The sequence below is a fragment of the Fulmarus glacialis genome, unplaced genomic scaffold (assembly GCF_000690835.1).
Source record: "Fulmarus glacialis isolate BGI_N327 unplaced genomic scaffold, ASM69083v1 scaffold7448, whole genome shotgun sequence".
NCBI lineage: Eukaryota > Metazoa > Chordata > Aves > Procellariiformes > Procellariidae > Fulmarus > Fulmarus glacialis.
The window spans coordinates 16927-33998 of record NW_009227528.1 but is presented as its reverse complement, the minus strand read 5'-3'; the positions used below and the strand labels follow the sequence as shown (position 1 = coordinate 33998).

General features: G+C 42.7%; 1 protein-coding gene across 1 annotated transcript in view; it reads left to right on the top strand.

The window, feature by feature from the left end:
• LOC104080689 (sorbin and SH3 domain-containing protein 1-like) overlaps positions 1-17072 on the top strand; it is a gene marked incomplete at its 3' end in the record, with an annotated part of 67768 nt that overhangs the window by 34884 nt on the left and 15812 nt on the right. Inside the window, exons 16-22 of the mRNA XM_009583167.1 lie at positions 2485-2568; positions 6400-6465; positions 7034-7135; positions 8479-8528; positions 11472-11647; positions 13219-14739; positions 15484-15569. Of these exons, the coding sequence (XP_009581462.1) occupies positions 2485-2568; positions 6400-6465; positions 7034-7135; positions 8479-8528; positions 11472-11647; positions 13219-14739; positions 15484-15569 (2085 nt within the window). The remainder of the gene's footprint in view (positions 1-2484; positions 2569-6399; positions 6466-7033; positions 7136-8478; positions 8529-11471; positions 11648-13218; positions 14740-15483; positions 15570-17072) is intronic.

Below are 17072 nucleotides of genomic sequence, written 5' to 3'. Positions count from 1 at the left end.
CACCACAGCTCGCTTAAGGTGTCCTTCAGTGGTACAAGTGTGACATGAAGTGCTAGAAAAAACTGAATGAGGTTATTAGTGAATAGCCAGTTTGGTACATAAAGATATAATTGTTCTATATAAACATTAATTTGAAGGATTCAATTGGAAGTGCTAATTGCATGTGAGATTCCAAATGTAAACTGGAGTCTGTGCCTTAACAGCTCAGGCATTGATCGATGCATGGTGTAGGTAAAGGAACGGTCCTGAAAAACCTACCAAGGATTTTATGCTGAAACATAAGAGTGATCAGCAATTTAAATCAACAGAAATGTAAGAATCAAGCCTGATCTGGGACCTGATGTTTCTCCTTAGTATTTTGGTGGGTTTTCTTTTTTCCTTGCAAGTGCAATCAAGGTCCATCACTTTTTGAGGATCCTGCAGCCAGCTTCTTTTCACAGCCGTGTCCCTTCACTGACTTCAACAAAGTTGCTCCTGGTAGGAGCATGATCCTAGCGCCTATTGAAATGAGCGATGGATGACTCTCTCTTGATCCTACTGGGCATTGGCTCAGCCCATTAGAGAAGTGCCAGTGAGGAGTGGTTTGAACATGATATGAGAACTCCATTCCTGCAGTCCATCCTGGAGCAAGATTTCTGCTGACTTAAGTGGCAATTTTGTGTCATGGTAAACAGCTAAGATTAAACCTTGTGGCAAAAGGCCTGCTTCATCTGTGTACTTAAGCCTTTGTGAAAGGTCTGACATCACCAGTGGCACTGTTTACATGTTCAGACTTCATCAGGTACTTAATTGAGCTGTTGAATCGAAGTCTAAAAGCCACAAGCAGGACCATCATCAGCATAATTGAGAAAAATTGTACAGATCTCATCAAAGACAAGAAGAATGTGATAGCTGTGTTACTTCCAATGTTATTTTTTGAGCTTTAATTTCAAGCCATATATCACAGAAGAAAGGAGGTCTTGAAATAGCAGCTTCACGGTCTCCATCAGTCTCATTAAATACAACAGTAATACAGTGGTTAGCGACTAGATCTTTCGAAGAGGCTGCAGGATATTCGTGGATATCTCCTGGCAATCACACCCAGGGCTGTGATTCTGACTATCAGAATCCCAATCCAAAACCATGTCAGAGCAATGAAGAGCCTCCCATCAACGTCAGTGGGCTTTTTGTTTTATGCAAAGGCAATTGTATAACAAGATGAGTACTTTTAGTTGGAGTGCAATAAAGAAAAAAAATTGAGGCGTTACTTCTATTTTGCCTTTAAGAAATAGCCAGATCTTCCTCCAGGCCATCGGAGATCAAACATGATGTAACCATTTATCTTGCAGATTGAAGCATTGCCCCTCTTTCAGCATCAATCCTGAGCTCTTCTCCTAGAGCTTGTTTTGTGAAGCCTAATGACTGTGGCAGAGTCTGGGACATCTAGCAAAGCCCCGCACTGTTGGGAACTCCCCCCTGCTTCAGTAACCCCATCACAGGATGATTTGCATCAGGACACTTTGTGTTGGCCCTCTGTGCCTGTGTGTGACTCATCTCTTGTTGTGATGGAGCACTTGGGATCACGCTGGCATATCGGACATAATGTATTTATATTTTTAATACACAGAGATCCTTTATGTCTAAGGCTAGATACACTGAAATGCGAGAGTTAACTAGATGTCTTTTGGGCAGTGGCACCTCATAATCATCAGCAATGGACTTTATTCTCTTATCTCACCTGTAGTGTTGTTGAACAGCTACAACTGTTTCAACTTTTTTTGTTTCATTAAAACAGATTGTATGAGCAAAAGGGAATTTTCTTTTCAACTGTACTGTTTTCTGTCCTGTCTGAGTTTCCTTCGTTGTAGTTTTGTCTGATTCTTTAACATTTATTTGTGAAGAAACAAGTAATATTGTCTCTCTATCCATCCCTTCAGAGGTTTTTCAGGAATGCGCTCTCTCTGACTTGTGTCTCCTTTGATTTAGAAAACCACCTTTCACTCTCTTTGCAGTGTATAGAACAGGGTTTCTCACATATTCATGTGCTGTTAAAGATGCAGTGTTTGATTCAGGACTCACTGAATCTCTCTTTTTTAACCAAATGAAGATAAAAAAAATTTTTTTAAGTACATGCAGCTTTGGACTCGGTGGAAGTGTCTGACAGTAGGACTGAGGGACTGGTTGACTCCCAGCTCTTCATTGAGTCTCCCTGTGACTCTAGGCAAGCTGCATAATCTCTCTCAGTGTGGGTCTCCTGATCTGTAAAATGCAATTCATTCATATTCATGTCGCTCACAATGATGCCATTAGGCTTAACTGATGTTTGCAAAGCAGTTCATGGTCTTTGTGAGAGAGGTGCTATAGAAATTCCAAATTATAAGGCTAAATATCTACATTTTAGAATGGAAACCATGGGATCTGCATCTCTAACAGTCCCTTTCCGTGTATTCTTTGCATAATGTTATCCTTCTCTTTCTTCCATTCCCCTATCACCAACTCCTTTAGACTCGGGATATAAGCCCAGAAGAGATAGATTTAAAGAATGAACCTTGGTATAAATTCTTTTCGGAATTGGAGTTTGGGAAACCGGTAAGTTTGATAGTTGCAATGACCAATGAAGTCAACCTGCCTTTTTTTTTTTTTTTTTAATGATTGTCACATCTCTTTGCTAGGCCCTAAACTTGGAACAGCTGCCTTACTCATTTAAAAATGTGATTGTTCATAACATCATCCTGGTACTGATGTAAAGCAGCTGTTCTGTGACCACTTTAAGTATTTTGAAGCCATTTACAAACATTCCCCACCTTCCAGCCATATGTATCAACAAGGCAATATTTTTTCACACACCATAGTTCAAACTGCATTTTTGTTGTTAATGTTAGAAGTAATGCCCTGTTCTCATTATTGAAAGTCCTTATTCAAAGCCCTTATTCTCCTTCTGCCTAACAAGATCTACAATGGCTGATAGGTAGCTTTAAGTCAAGGAGAATCATTCATTTATTCCCGGCCTTGGCTTGTAAACTGTAGGTTAGTAATTTCCAGCTATCCATAAACAGATCATGACCCTGTTTCCTGCTCATTTCCTTATGCATGTAGCTGCCCATTGCCTAAATGGGGTGCATCAGTCTGTGTTGAATAGCCCTTGCCATTCCCTGAAACCAAAGGAGTCTGAGAACAGTGTGCTTTCTTTTCAAATGGAGCTGTGTTGCTATGTGTGGGGAAAAAAAAAAAGCTTTGATTTCCCACTCTGGAAAAAGATGAAGCAAAGTTTAATTATTCAGTAGGACAAAAGACATTTTGATGGAGGGAATGCATCAGTGGTCATGGCTACTGGAAAAAATGTGACTTTAAAGCATTTTATGGCCTGGTTCTTACTGATTAAACGCTATTAACTTCATTATTAAATACTGTTTAATAAGCTACTCTTACTGCACCAGGGGGTCAGTATCAGCCTCTCACATCTATTCAAGTGTAGTGATTGTTTCTGCTTTCTCCTTGAGGTCAAATGCCCATGCACACCGTTTTTGAGTGCTGCTGAGATTTCCCTGCATGTACAAAAAACCCGAAATACATTTTAAGGTTCACTACTGGCTTCAAAGGCAATTGCACATGGACACCAGAGGGCAGATTTTCTTTATATCTAGTCTTTGTTCTCTGTTCTCACAGAAGTGACAAAATTCCTCTGCATAGAATGTAGCTGCCTGAGGTTGGGTGCCCAGTCTGATCTCATCATAAAAATAGTGTAATTTGTTCTGAAAAGCAGACGTGTATAGTGGCTGGGTAGTCTGCTCTGTCATAGAAAACTGTTTTATAGCTATGAACCTTGCATCCTAAGCTAAAGAAGGAGCTTCAACAGTGTTTGAGATGAGACCCCATAACTTTTAGACAGTAGAAGTCAGGTAAATCCCACCTCACTGAGGCTTTCAAGTGATGTCAGTCTAAGGATTTAACCCCTCACAAGCTGTCAAGGTTTAAGATTTCCACAAAGTGAGAAGAAACCTGCTTCTCTTTGCTGCTGTGTAATTAATAGCCATATGCTCTTGCAACGAATGAAGGTTTGTCATCTCTGTGATCCTTTGAGTTAGTGTAAGTCAATGGAAAATGTGTCAGAGGAGGGAGAACATTTATGCCCTCAGGTCTTTCTAGAAGTGAGGGTATATCTGTTCCTTAGAAGTGTGTGTTTGTGCTTTTAGTCATGCAGCCTTGGCCTTACTTCAGAAGAGGGCATCTCAGGCTACACCAGCAATCCGTCTCTTGTTCAGCAGAGCATCTGTTCTGGTGACAAGTTCTCCGCCTTGCTCAGGGCACTGTTGTTAAGGGCTGCTTTCCTGCAGCTTGCCTTGAAATGATACTCCATGTCAACTTGCCCTAGCTCCAAAGCCATGCAGCTATGCTCCCTGGTCAACTATGCCAACCCATGAATGTGGTACCATGTACATAGTGCTTTGGCATTACATCAGGCATTTGAATTGAGGATGTCATCTCAGACTTTTATAGCTACCTGCTCTGGAACCTGACAGAAATGCAGTGAAGCGCTCTCTGAGCTTCGTCACCAGAGCCAAAAGAGCATGCTTTATGTAGCTTTGCTTACTCAGGTCACAAGAGGACCAGATTTTTGTGACCAGCTAGTGGTTAAGCCCCATGCCTAATCAGAGCGTTTTAATTGACATTTACCAGCACTTGGGATTTTCAAAGATCCTCTGTTTGTCCCAGCTTTTTTTTCCAATGCTGGAGGTAATGTATACTTCTACAGGATGATTTCCCCTGCTTTCTGACTTTATTTGCAGCTATATGACGTGGGCAGGAAAATACTTGGTAAAAGGGAGCACAGGATTCTTGTGAGCCTGTGGGCGTTGCTCTCCAAACATACCAGAATGACCAGGATGGAGCTTTCCCCATTCAGGAAAGCACGTGCACTTCCTAGGGCAGCTGAAGTGACACTTTGCTGGACGAGCATCCCAGATGCATATCTAGGCAGTTCCGTGGACAGGCGTGTGCCCTGCAGACAGGTAGATCAGTCTCTGCAGCATGGACGCTTCTTCAGTGTGCTGCTGTGACTGAATCCCCACACGCTCCTTCCTTCCTCCTGACCTGTGGCTCCACAGCTCCATGGAGCCCATCCTCAAAACTTGACATTTGGTCAGTCTAGAGCTCGGTTGTCTTCCAAAAGGGGTGCATGTCCTGCCTTCTCACCTCCTTCCCTCCAGTTCCACCCTCCAAATGTCAAACCTAAGTTTTTGCAGCACCATCTACCTACCTGCAGCTGCTGATCTGATGGATAAGAAATAGGTATTTACAGTGTTTGCAATCCACACAGTGGCTGTCCAAATGTAGAAGTGGGCTGGATCCAAGCTACAGATCCAGGCAGTCTAGAAACCTGAAGGAATTTGGACCAAGACCCAAGTGCTGTAGCTCAGTCTCACCTTTGATAGACTGACACTGGGAGATTCCCTGTCAGTGACTCAGAGGCAATCTAGCCACAGAAGTCAGTATGGTCAAGTAGGATGATGCTAAGCTTGCCAATCAACAGAAGTTATTTTTGTTTGGAACAGAGCAAATGTATTCTGATTTCACAAAGTAAAAACAAAGTCTCTTTGAGCATATCAGTGAGAGGTGCAAATCTGGTGAAATGAGGATATTAGCGTGGCTTTATTTGGGTAGGAGTGTCAGGAAAAAGGTCTTTCACTTTGAATAATCCTCCCTGATACATACATGTGCATCCAAACAGGAAAAATCCTATTTTGAAATTGGCGCCTTCACCTGTAGGATAAATTTTAAATAACTAGTTCCCGAACTTCCATGTGTCCCATTCTCTCCACCAAAAACCCCCATAAACAACCCTCCAAACCAGTGAAATAAAAAATAACTCTGCATTCTCATTGCCCCACAATGCCACCACTGGAAATTCAGCCATTTGTTCACATGGTATGTATTCATAGTCTGGCGGGGGTGGGAAAGATTCTTCCTTTTCTTTATCAAAGGCCCTTGTTTTACCCTTTCCTTTTGAAAAGAAGAATGAGCAAAACAAATGCTTTTTATGACTGTGTGTTTTTTTCCCCATTTTGTTTTGTTTCTGTGTTAAGAATGCTTTAACCACCAACTGTGGGCTCCCTCTAGAGAGTCCAAAATCCCATAGAGCACCTTGCAAAAATGAGAATTTTCTCAAATACTACTGAAAGCCCCTCCCCAGACTGCATGTACGCTCCCTTTTGCCTCCCATGATCTCTTGATATTTGTGCTATAGTGGATTTATCTCTCTCTCTATCTTCCTTTCTCTGTTGTGTTTTTTTTTTAATTTCTTTTCAGTGTTGATGCAAATCCCCTATTGTATTCCCCCTCTGTTCTAATCCAGTTTCCATATTCTCTGTGATGTCCTTCCTTATCTTCATTTCCTCATTTCCTTCCTCTGCTTTCCATCAGCCTCCAAAAAAGATTTGGGATTATACTCCTGGAGATTGCTCTATCCTTACTAGAGAGGATAGAAAGGTAATTGTGTCTCACGTACGTTGTACTACAGCATCTAGCGCGTATATATGTGTGTATATGATTTTCTTTTCCTTTTTCTTTTTGTAGCATTGCTTGGGTTTTGTGTGCTTGTGAGTGATTTTTTTAATTGGGTTTAATCTCATTAGCCTAACAATTATGTAGCTAGTAAATTGATTTAATAAACAATTCTTAAAGCATAATCAGTCATAATTTAGAGTGGTGGTTTTGCTATCTTGACTTGCAATGATAATTATACTAACAGCATATTGCATATTGTTACAGTATCTTTTTTTTTTTTTACAGGTGGGTTTTATAACTTTATGGTTTGTAGAATTAGATTCTAGCAGGCCTGTGCATCTTAATTTTGAATGTTAAATGCCTAAAACTATTTCCTCCGTAATGATTGAAACGTGATTAATTACTAGTGAATTTCTGTGTATTGTCCATACCATCTTTGTCTTTTTTCAATTAAAAAGGCTCGCTTTTTTTTTTTTCAAAATTAACATTCCTTTGGTTTCCCCTAACCCTAAGCATTATTTTCCCATTCTTCTTCTCCTTCTTTAACCAGACTGATCTAGAAAAAGACCTCTACCTCTACCAGACTGAGTTAGAGGCAGATTTAGAAAAAATGGAGAAGCTTTATAAAGCACCACATAAAAAGCCACAGAAGGTATTTCCTATTCTTTTCATGCTGCCAATCCCTGTTTCCAAACTCTCTGCTCTAATCTATTCACTGCTGGATGATTATTAAATGAGGTTGGGATAAATAATGGTTCTGACCGTTCTGACTGCATGGCTTGCTGTGTCGCTGTCAGAAATAATAGAACGTGATGCTGAGAATCCGGCTTGAAATCCATTTCAGATACAGTGATTTCCTCTCTCCCTCATTCCCTTTCAGCTGCCCCCCACCCCCACGCCAGTCTCCGTTTAGGGTTTTGAGTTCAGTGTCTGCAAAAAAACCCCCTCTATTTTTCACATGAATAGGCAGCAGCAATCAGCTTAAAATTCTTGGTTGGCGTCACGTCATCATCTCGTGCCTTTCAAGCGTGTTGCCATCTACACTCCCTTCATACAAGCCCTGCTCTCTGCTAGGAGCTCACGCCTACCCGAGATTTGGATATTCCCAAGAGATTTTACACAATTTTCCTTACGCTGCACCTTGCCATGGCCTTCTAGGGCAGGTCAGCTGCTGCTGCTGTTTCGAGGGTCTGCAGGACCCAAACCATGAAATGATAGATTAATTTGGTAACACACCATTTTTTCTATTTCTTTCTGTTGTTGATTTTTTTTGAAGCTGCAGCATTTCACCAGGACTTGAAAAAGCTGCTTTTTCAAACCTAAGATTGGCTTTTTTTTCTTACATAGGAATCCTCAGATAGATGAGGGGACACCAAATAGAGAGTTTCTTCTAAAATTGCCTTCAATTTTTTAAATAATGTGCCTAGGAAGTGTTAGATGGATTTAAAGCAAGCGGATAAGAACTGGCTTTTGCTATTGAACCTGTGCAGCTGGCATTGCTTCTCTTAAGTAAGGAAACTGAACTGAAACATTGCTTTTCTTGTTAGTGCTTTGATATTTTTTTTGAACGCTGAGGAATGTATTGTGCTGCAGAAATGTAATATACCTTTAAAGCAAAGGCGGGCAGTGACCGGTTGGGGGAAAAGCTTGGGGAAATAATTATGAGCATGTGTCTCCTGGTCATGGCCCAGCTGGTTATCTCTTCTTGCTTTTGGCTTTATTCACAATGACTCATTTGCAGACAAAAGAATAGGCGCTGCGAAAAGGGAAAAGGCATGGGCTGTGCTAAAAACCTGTCACTGCCCTGAAGGAACTCAGGAAAATTGCCGCTTTTCTGCAAAGACATTGACAGCTTAAATTGCATTTAGACTTAAACCTCAATGTCTCCTAAAGGCTAATATACAAGCAATAGATGGAAAATTACTTAAGCAAGCCTTTTTCTTTCTCCTCATGTGTAAGTGTGTATCAATGACTCCTTTGTTTGGACTTTTGCAGAATACAGCAGGTGTTACTCCTCTGGAAACTTCCACAGACCATTCTTCCTAGTAAGTTTTCCAATTGCTTTTTGATGTCTCTTTTACAATCTGAGGGCATGCAGGACAGGGTTTAGGGCGTTGGAAATGGGTTGGCTTTATTTTTTGGTGATGGATATAGCCAAATGCATGTACCGTGAGAATTATACATGTGCTTTAGATGAGCCCAGGTACAGTATCTGCTCTTTGATCTTGAATGAATTTTGAAGTGATTACATGAGCAATTGCATTGTCTAGATAAGAATTGCTGATTATGCTAAGCAGTGACTTTAAAAAAAAACCTAACAGACTTTTAACTCCATCTTGATGAAGTTTGTGGTAACCTCATGCAAGTAGCTTTATTGCATGGAATAAACAAAGTTTGTTTCTGCTACCCATGTATGATAGATTGGCTCCTGTTAGATATTCCCAGTTACACACACCAGATCAAAAGGATGCTGTTGATGGAAGGCAATAATTTTCCAGCTTCCAGGAAGGGAATGGTGGTAGCAGTAATGATATTTCTCAAAGATCTATGTGTCACTGCTTTTCCAGAGGAATATGTAATAAACAGTATACTCTGTCTAAATGAGTTGTACATGGAGCTTGTTTGTTTTAAAAGAGGAACACAAAAAAAAAAAAATCCAGAGCAAGATGCTGAGCTGTGCTGAGTTACCCGAGCCATGGAGCCAGCTCCTGCTGCGAACCTGCTGCTCTTTGTAATTGGACTGAGTGCTTAACATTGTCCGTAGGCACAGTGATCCCCTCTGTGTGGATGGTTTGTTAGCAAAAGGCATGTTATTCTCCAGATGCCCATTAATATCATGTGTGTTCACTGCCCCTCGGGGGCTGCCTTAGAGGTCTCCTGTACTTCTTTCAACTCAGTTCCCTTCTGTCTGTGTTTATTCTGCTGGGAAATTCGCACACTGCTGCATTTTGTTGGTTGCTCCTATGACTGTTTAGTTTTGTTTTGATAGAGAGACCAATAAAATAAATGGAAATCTCAGAGATTAGCATAAAAGAATAGCTTATTTTTGCCAAAGACTGGTAAGGTTTTCACCCACAGCAGCACTGTCTATGCCCTTTCTGATGCCACCCAAAGCACACACGAGTGCCAGCATCCGAGCCAGCGGAGGGGAAGCAACCTCAGTAGGCTGCAAATGGGACACAACAACAAGGCCCAGTGGAGTCGCACATTCTGCCTTTAGAGAGCAGGGAGAAAAGATACGTGGAATTTACTGTCTTTTTTGCAGTGTTGCTCTTCCCTCCGTTCAACTGATTCTGATCTTGCAGACTGCCTTGGCCCCCACAGTACTGCTTGCTGGCCCTAATGAGGGAGCAACTGGTAAAGGGACTCTGCCAAATGCCTCCTCTCTCTCCCCCACGTGTATTTGCAAAGGAGGGTTATTTTAACCCTTTGGTTTTTCACAACTAGGCTAAAATGCTTTTACCTCCCAGGTGAGGAACCTCAGGGCAGTCATTATTCCCTGCAGCAACTGGCAGGGCTTCCTTGGGAACCTGGCAAAGAGAGACACGAGGATAACCCCCATAAGGCACAACAGCTCTGTAGCTATGGGTCTGTTTGAGCATTGCCTAGGTTGAAAAAGTGACAGTATTCCCTTTCTCTTTTGTGGTGCCTTTCACGAGCTTTTATTCCAGAAAGTAATTTATGGGACTGCATATGACCTGGTTTTCCTTGTCCAGAAACTAAAATCTTCTTTGTGATCCAGACATTGTGTAATTCCATCTCCATAGCCAGTCCTCTGATGTGTTTGAAAGCTTTCTCTTTACCCCATAAGTACAGCATCTATCCAAAATAAACAGATGCACGTACAAATTTATCCACAACAAGCAGGCGTAACCACAAGCATTTCCACACTCGCATAAATTTGAATCACTCCTGGACATCAGGATGTAAACCAGCTTTCAAAATGTTTCCATGAATTGGCAAATGCCCTATTTTTTTTTTTTTTTCAAACTTTCCAGCAGTCATGCTTGGCTCCAGAATAGCTTTGTGTGAGACTGCTTCTTATTCTGAAGAGCTTGGTTGAGCACAAGAACTGGTATCACATGAGCTTAGCTTTTAGGAAAACATTGTCTGCTTGATTGCTCAGCAAGTCCTTTATACCTGGAAAGGCCATTCATACCATTCAGGCCATTGTCAGTTATTTTTTTAGAGAGAAAACAGTGAAATCTAGAAATCAGATGTGGGGTCATACTTCTGCTTAGATTCACGACTGAAGAAAGGGATTTGTAATAAATTCCAGTCTTTAAAGGCTTAAGAAATTAAAATTGTACTCGTTTTAACAGCATTTTGTTCATATATCTGCATTGTAGACCTAGAGTCCAGGATTTTTCATTCCCTGTAGTGGAAGCCTGAGGCAAAGCTGAGCAGAACTGTGGACATCTGGGAATTTCTTTGGCATTTAAAACAGCAGTGTCTATAGCCCCATACCATTGCTTCTCTGCATGGTCCCTCACTGATGGGCTTGAGAAATTGCTCTGGGAGTCTTGAACTATAGTGTTAACTGGGAGGCTGAACTGGTTGAGATGAACTCTTGAGCAGCTGTGCTTTGTAACGAGGAATCAGGCATGGCTAGTGTTTAAGGTGAGAGGACCGAGATCTGGAAGATATTTGTCCTACTTCCAGCTAGCCATTGAATTTTTTTGTGTCTGCAAAGAAATCGTGCATCTGCTCTGTAACTGTTGTCTCATCTGTAAAATAAAGGAGGAGTGCTTTCCTGCCGGCTGTTTTCTGGGGGACTGAGCTGCGAGAGTTCCCTCAGGTGGAGAATGCTGTGGTAGTGCCAAACCTAGAACATCATTGGAATGTATTCATAACTCTTCATTCAGCACCAGTTCTTCATCCACAGTCTATTATGGGTTCAAAAGTGTGGTTTTCTCTTACTTTACATGAAGCTCTCGGCAAACAGAAGTGACTCACTGGTGTCCCTCCCCCTTTTTTGTGTTTTCCAGCTCCACATACTCACCCAACTACCATGCAGTGAAAAGGGAGTCAGAACCAGCACTGGGGGACCCTGCTGGCTTGGAGAATGAAAGGCAAATTTACAAGAGTGTGCTGGAAGGTGGAGATATCCCGTTCCAGGGGCTGAGTGGTCTCAAGCGACCTTCTAGCTCTGCTTCCACAAAAGGTAGGTGGTCAGGGCACTAACCTCTTCTCCATTCTGCACAGTGTCAAAAGCCAAGTGATGTGGGGCGAACTGCAGGGTTTAGAGTCCTATTCAAGCCAGTTGAGGTTTCCTCTGTCCTTCTTCTTTGCCATTCCCAGTTTTCCCTCCTTTTTTCTCTCAGCCCACACTGGCCAATGTTTTTCATGACCCCTTTATCTGATCCAGGTTCCTTTTCCCAACAGGGACCAGTTCCCTCCATCCAGCACCTCAGCCACACCCCACACCCTCATGTTCTTCCTCGAGGCTGCTCAGGCTGGCCTTGCTATCCATCCGCTCCCACTGCCTTGCCATGCTAGCTAGAGCCCTTCCCTGCCTTTTCTGCTCTTCCTGCTGCGGTATCTCAGCAGGCCACGCCATCTCTGCTGGCCTGGCTACCCTGGTGTAGCTGGATCTATGTGCTCCACAGCCTCCTGCCTGCAATGGGTGTGCAGAGAATGCATGGGACACTGTGAACCAGCAATGTCCTGCAGGCTCTGAGACAGCGAGGCAGCAGAGACCGCTGCATCTCCTCCCCTTTTCTCCCCCTGTTGTGGGCTCTCTAGAACATTAGGACAAGAAAGAGCCTGACTCCCATCGGGGAGCTGTATAGGGGAATGTATCTCTGAGCCAACTTCAACCTAAAAGTGGCTTGAGATGGGGAGGGGACTGGGGAAGGAATGCATTTGGTTTCTGAACTGCTCTCCCTAAAAATAGTACATCACACCAAAAAAGTCTCTCTCTGTCTCTGTCTTCCAGCTGTTTTTCAGCATTATGTCAGGCCTGTAGGCCAGGGAGTCCAACTGGATCTGAACAAAAAAAATCTGTTCAGTTATTGTTCCCCAAACTGCAATTGAACGTGAATGGTTATTTTGACATTTGAGTTTGAACTCAAATCGGAAAGAGACCTAAACTGCAGTCTAAGCTGAACCCAGACTGGATCTGACTTTAAAAAAAAATAATGTCCTGATCTGACTCCTTGATTTTTAAAGACATAGCCAACTACATTGTCTGAAGGACACTCAGCTTATTCCTGGTATGGGGAGCTCTAAGCAGACAGCTCTTGGGCAAGGCCAGCTGATGTGGCCTACATGTGCTAGCACAGTCAGCCTCCCAGGAATAAACTGTTTGGCAAGCACTGTGGTGAGACTATAGTAGGTGTGATTACAGGCTTGGCATTAAGCCGTTTTTGCAATGTTAGTGCCTCTGCATTCTTGCTGACACCCTGATCCTGCCCAGAGTTCAGCTACCCTTTTCCATGGTGCCGCAGCTTCCCTGGAAGCTAATGATGCTTAGCACTTTTTAGGAGGGTACCTTCAAAGTGCTCCAGATCTGCTTCTGGCCAAGCCTCTCATTTTAGAGATGTTAGCAGCACTTCATCTACTCCTGTAAGCGCGGCTTGTTGTGCAGTTTCTTCCTGCTTTTCTTTATGTTTTGGAACTTTGTTTCTTTAAAGTGCATTTTATGAAATCCAAGCATGTTCTTTCTCCTTTCTCAATAGCTTTCTAGCACTTAAGCTAACAGGTTGTATTTATTTTATTCTGCATGCTTACCAGTGGATCGTAAAGGTGGGAATGCTCATATGACTGCACCCTCTTCAGTTAATAGCCGAACCTTTAACGCTAGTCATACCGGTATGTTAGGTCACGCATGTAAACATAAGAAGCCCTTATCAGCTGCAAAAGCCTGCATTACTGAAATCCTCCCTTCTAAATTCAAACCCAAACTAGCAGCTCCAGCTGCTCTTGTGCAGGACAAGAAGGGTATCTTGCTGTCCCATGAGAAAGCTCAAAGCTGCGAAAACCTTCGTAGCTCCATTGCCTTGTTCGATAATAAAAAAGCTTTCATGGTAGACATAGGGGAAAGCATAGAAAACATGTTGATGAAGTCGAAGCAGGAGTATGCCATCAAATCCAGCAGTACCATGAGCTTGCAGGAGTATGGCACCAACTCTAGGAAAGGCTACCTGTTCCCTGCCTCCAGGAAGAGTGGGATGGAGTTTACAATGCTGTATAAAAACATGCACCAGATCAACCGGTCCAAGATCCATTTGGGCACAGTCTCCTCCTGCAGCGTGAGGGATATTGCATCTCAGTTTGAGAATGAAGCGAAGGACAGGATGGAGCACAGCCTTAGTCGAGAGGATTCAGAGCAGATCCCCAAACACACCGTTTCCTCCCGTATCAGTGCCTTTGAGCAGCTGATCCAGAGATCCCGATCAATGCCCTCGCTTGACTTTTCCACTGGACAAACCAAATTCACCACTTCTCTCCAGTCTAAAACTTGTCTGAGTTCTGCCTCCTCTGCAGAGTTTCTTCTGGATTTGCCAAAAGCACACCAAGAAGAGAAGGATGCTGCCAGTTTGGCAGATAAATCCTCCCACTCCTGCAGCAACATGGAGGACACGGCTTCGGATGTCAGTGATGCCATCCCTATGGACACACTTTCAGCTTGCACGGATGAGATAGATCTCCTCTCAAATGCATCCAATGACAGCGGCAGCAGCAGCAGCAACCTCAGTGGGCCTCAGAAGCATAAAATCAACAGATGCAAAGGCGCATGCCCAGCTTCCTACACCAGGTTCACTACCATCCGAAGGCATGAGCAGCAGCAGGCCTCCAGGAACCCTGATTCCAAAGGGGATGTCTATGGGGACAGACACGTGCTCCCCAGAAATGTCTACCTCATGAGCCCGCTTCCCTTCCGATTGAAAAAGCCCTTCCAACACAAATCCTGCAGGACTCCACCCCCAGACTGCCCGGGAAGCCCGGCAGTGCCCAGTCCTGAGAACCCAGATGACCCCATACAGCTGCAGGGGAACGTAGGAGACAAGAGTCACCACTCCCAGCACCAACTGTGCTCCAGAAGCAGGCCTCTAGCCCCCAGGCGCCTGTCTTCCTTTGACATTGTGGAGAGGCTTAGCTACTTCCCCGCCATGGGATCTAGCCAAGATAGCTTCATGGGCCGGGCTGACACTCCTGACTCCTTAAACAATGGGAACCCCGTTCCATATGCTCTCTGTCACAGCCTGGACACAAACAACAACCCGCAAAGTGAACTTGGGACGTACCTAGGAGGTGGCTTTTTGTGTTCTTTACCAGTGTCCCTTCATCTGTCTTCATGCTTTCCTTTCTCCTCCCCTTTTCTTCCACAACCCTTGCATTTTTACTCCCCACCTTTGCATCCCCTGATGCTCGGTTTTTTCCCCTGGTGTGTCTAATGTCCTTTGCGTGTCTTGCTGAGCATTTTTGTTCAGGACTTGTTAACAGCTGCACTTCTGAGAAACGATTTCCGCTGCCTTTCTAATCACATCGGGTTCAGTTTGTCTCTCAAGCAACTCCAGGGATGCAAGAATCTCAACATGAGATATTTCTAGTCCTATATAATTTGCACACATGGGGATATAAAACAAACCCAGATGATTTGCTTTAAGGAGCAGTTTCTCAAGGTCTAGTTGTGTGCGTGTGTGTGTGTGTGTGCGCGTACGCATGTGTATTAAACTTTTCTCAACAGTAAAATGCCAAATCATACTTCGATGGCAGCGACTCTTTTCTTCACAAAGTCCTTCTATGTCTTTATTCTTTCCCGTACCGTTATTTTCTCCCTGTTTTTGGATCTTTGTTCACAAGTACAGCCCAAAAGGGAAAAAAATTAAAATGGATAAATTAGCGACATCTGATTGGCAATTTGGTCAATGGCAATTGAGAATCCTTACTGTCATAATGGAAACAAATTGTTTAAAAATATCTATTTTTTTTCCTTTCTGGTTATGCTAGATAAATCCATCTATATTTTAACTTCCTTATGTTGTTTCGAAGTAGATTCAGAATCACCAAGGCATTTTGCACCAGTTGATTACATGGAAACTCCAGAAGAAATTATCCGCCGACGGCATGACGATAAAGAGGTAATGCCCTCCTTTATGGCCTAATATTAGTTGTAGCAGCTCCAGATACAAGAAATACAGTATTCAGCCTTATATAAGGACAGCTTGTATGTCCATGGCTATGTATATTGGAAGTTAGAACAACAAGCTAGAACTAGTATGTTTTAATTTTAATACTGCCTCTGCCACTGATTTAATGTATAATGTGTAGTCCAGTTTAGCTTTTGTTTAAAATGAACCTGATAGTTCTTATCAATTGCACAGAATGACACGGGGCTTTAAAGAATGTAAAAAGATTGGAGATGTATGTGAGATGTAGTACAACACCCCAGTACTCGCAGATAAAGATGAAATGGTTATTCTATAAGTGAGTTAAGGTTTTGTTGTTCTCCAAGAAAGCCACTTGAATCGGTATTAATCAATCTGGTGAGAATAGTATTTTTCTTGTGGTTTCTCAGGTTTTGAACAGCAAATGTAAGATATTTTAAGCTATCAGAAAGCATGAAGTTTTCCCCCAGTGCAAACTAGAATTCTTTATGGTGTCTCGAGTTGTTGATGACAGAATGTAGCAGTCCTTTTCGAAATAGCTGTGCAACACTGGGACAAGCCGAAATAATAGGAAAGCCACATAGACTTTTCAGCACTGACTGTATTCAAGCTGAGTTAAAGAAGCTACAAAGTGATTGCTTTCCAGGAAGCTGTTAGTTTTCACTGTCTGGGGAAAAAAAAAAAAGTTACATTTTTAGTGTTAACTTTCTGAGTTCAAATAATGTTTGTGTGTGCTTTGAAATATGGTAAAACCTGCTCTTAATTCCTATGTGAAAAATATATTTTTGCTGTCTTCTCCCGTGAAACAGTTAGTAATCCCCCCACTTCCAAAATCCAGCATGAAAATTTGTGTAAGAGCAAAACTCTGAATTCGCTAAGACCTGCTGGCTTCAAATGAGTTAGCAGGGAGCTGAACTCTTCAGCCTACAGTCAGCCCCAAAAGGTAGAAACATCCTTCTGCCAGGTACTCAATAATGTACGTTTCCATTAGTGTGCCAGGGGCTTCAGAAGCCCAAAATAATTCTTTGGGCTTTATTTACTTTATTTTATGAAGTATATTACATGAGCCCAAAGGAAGTACGGGACAACCTGATACCTGAAGGTGGTTAGGCACTCTCCCAAGCTCCTTGCAAAGCTCAGGGGAGTTTGGTGCCTCGGAACTTACCTGTGAGGCTGATTCAGGTCTCTTGGAAGTCAATGAGAGAAACTCCTTGTTGATTGAAGGGCGTTTGGATTAGCCCTCTGCATTATCAGCAATCTTCTTAGGAGCTCCCAGAACCTGGCCAAAACTGAGAAAAACTCCTCGTTGACTTCCGTCAGCTTTGGATCAGATCCTCTGTATGAGCTGGATTTCAGTTATGCCATAATGTTGGTATACTTTCTGTGCTTGCAAAACAAAAAGGTATTGTGTAGTTAGTAGAGTCAGTATTTTATGTTGAACTGTAAAATCCCAGCTATTTGCTGGGACCTCAGAAA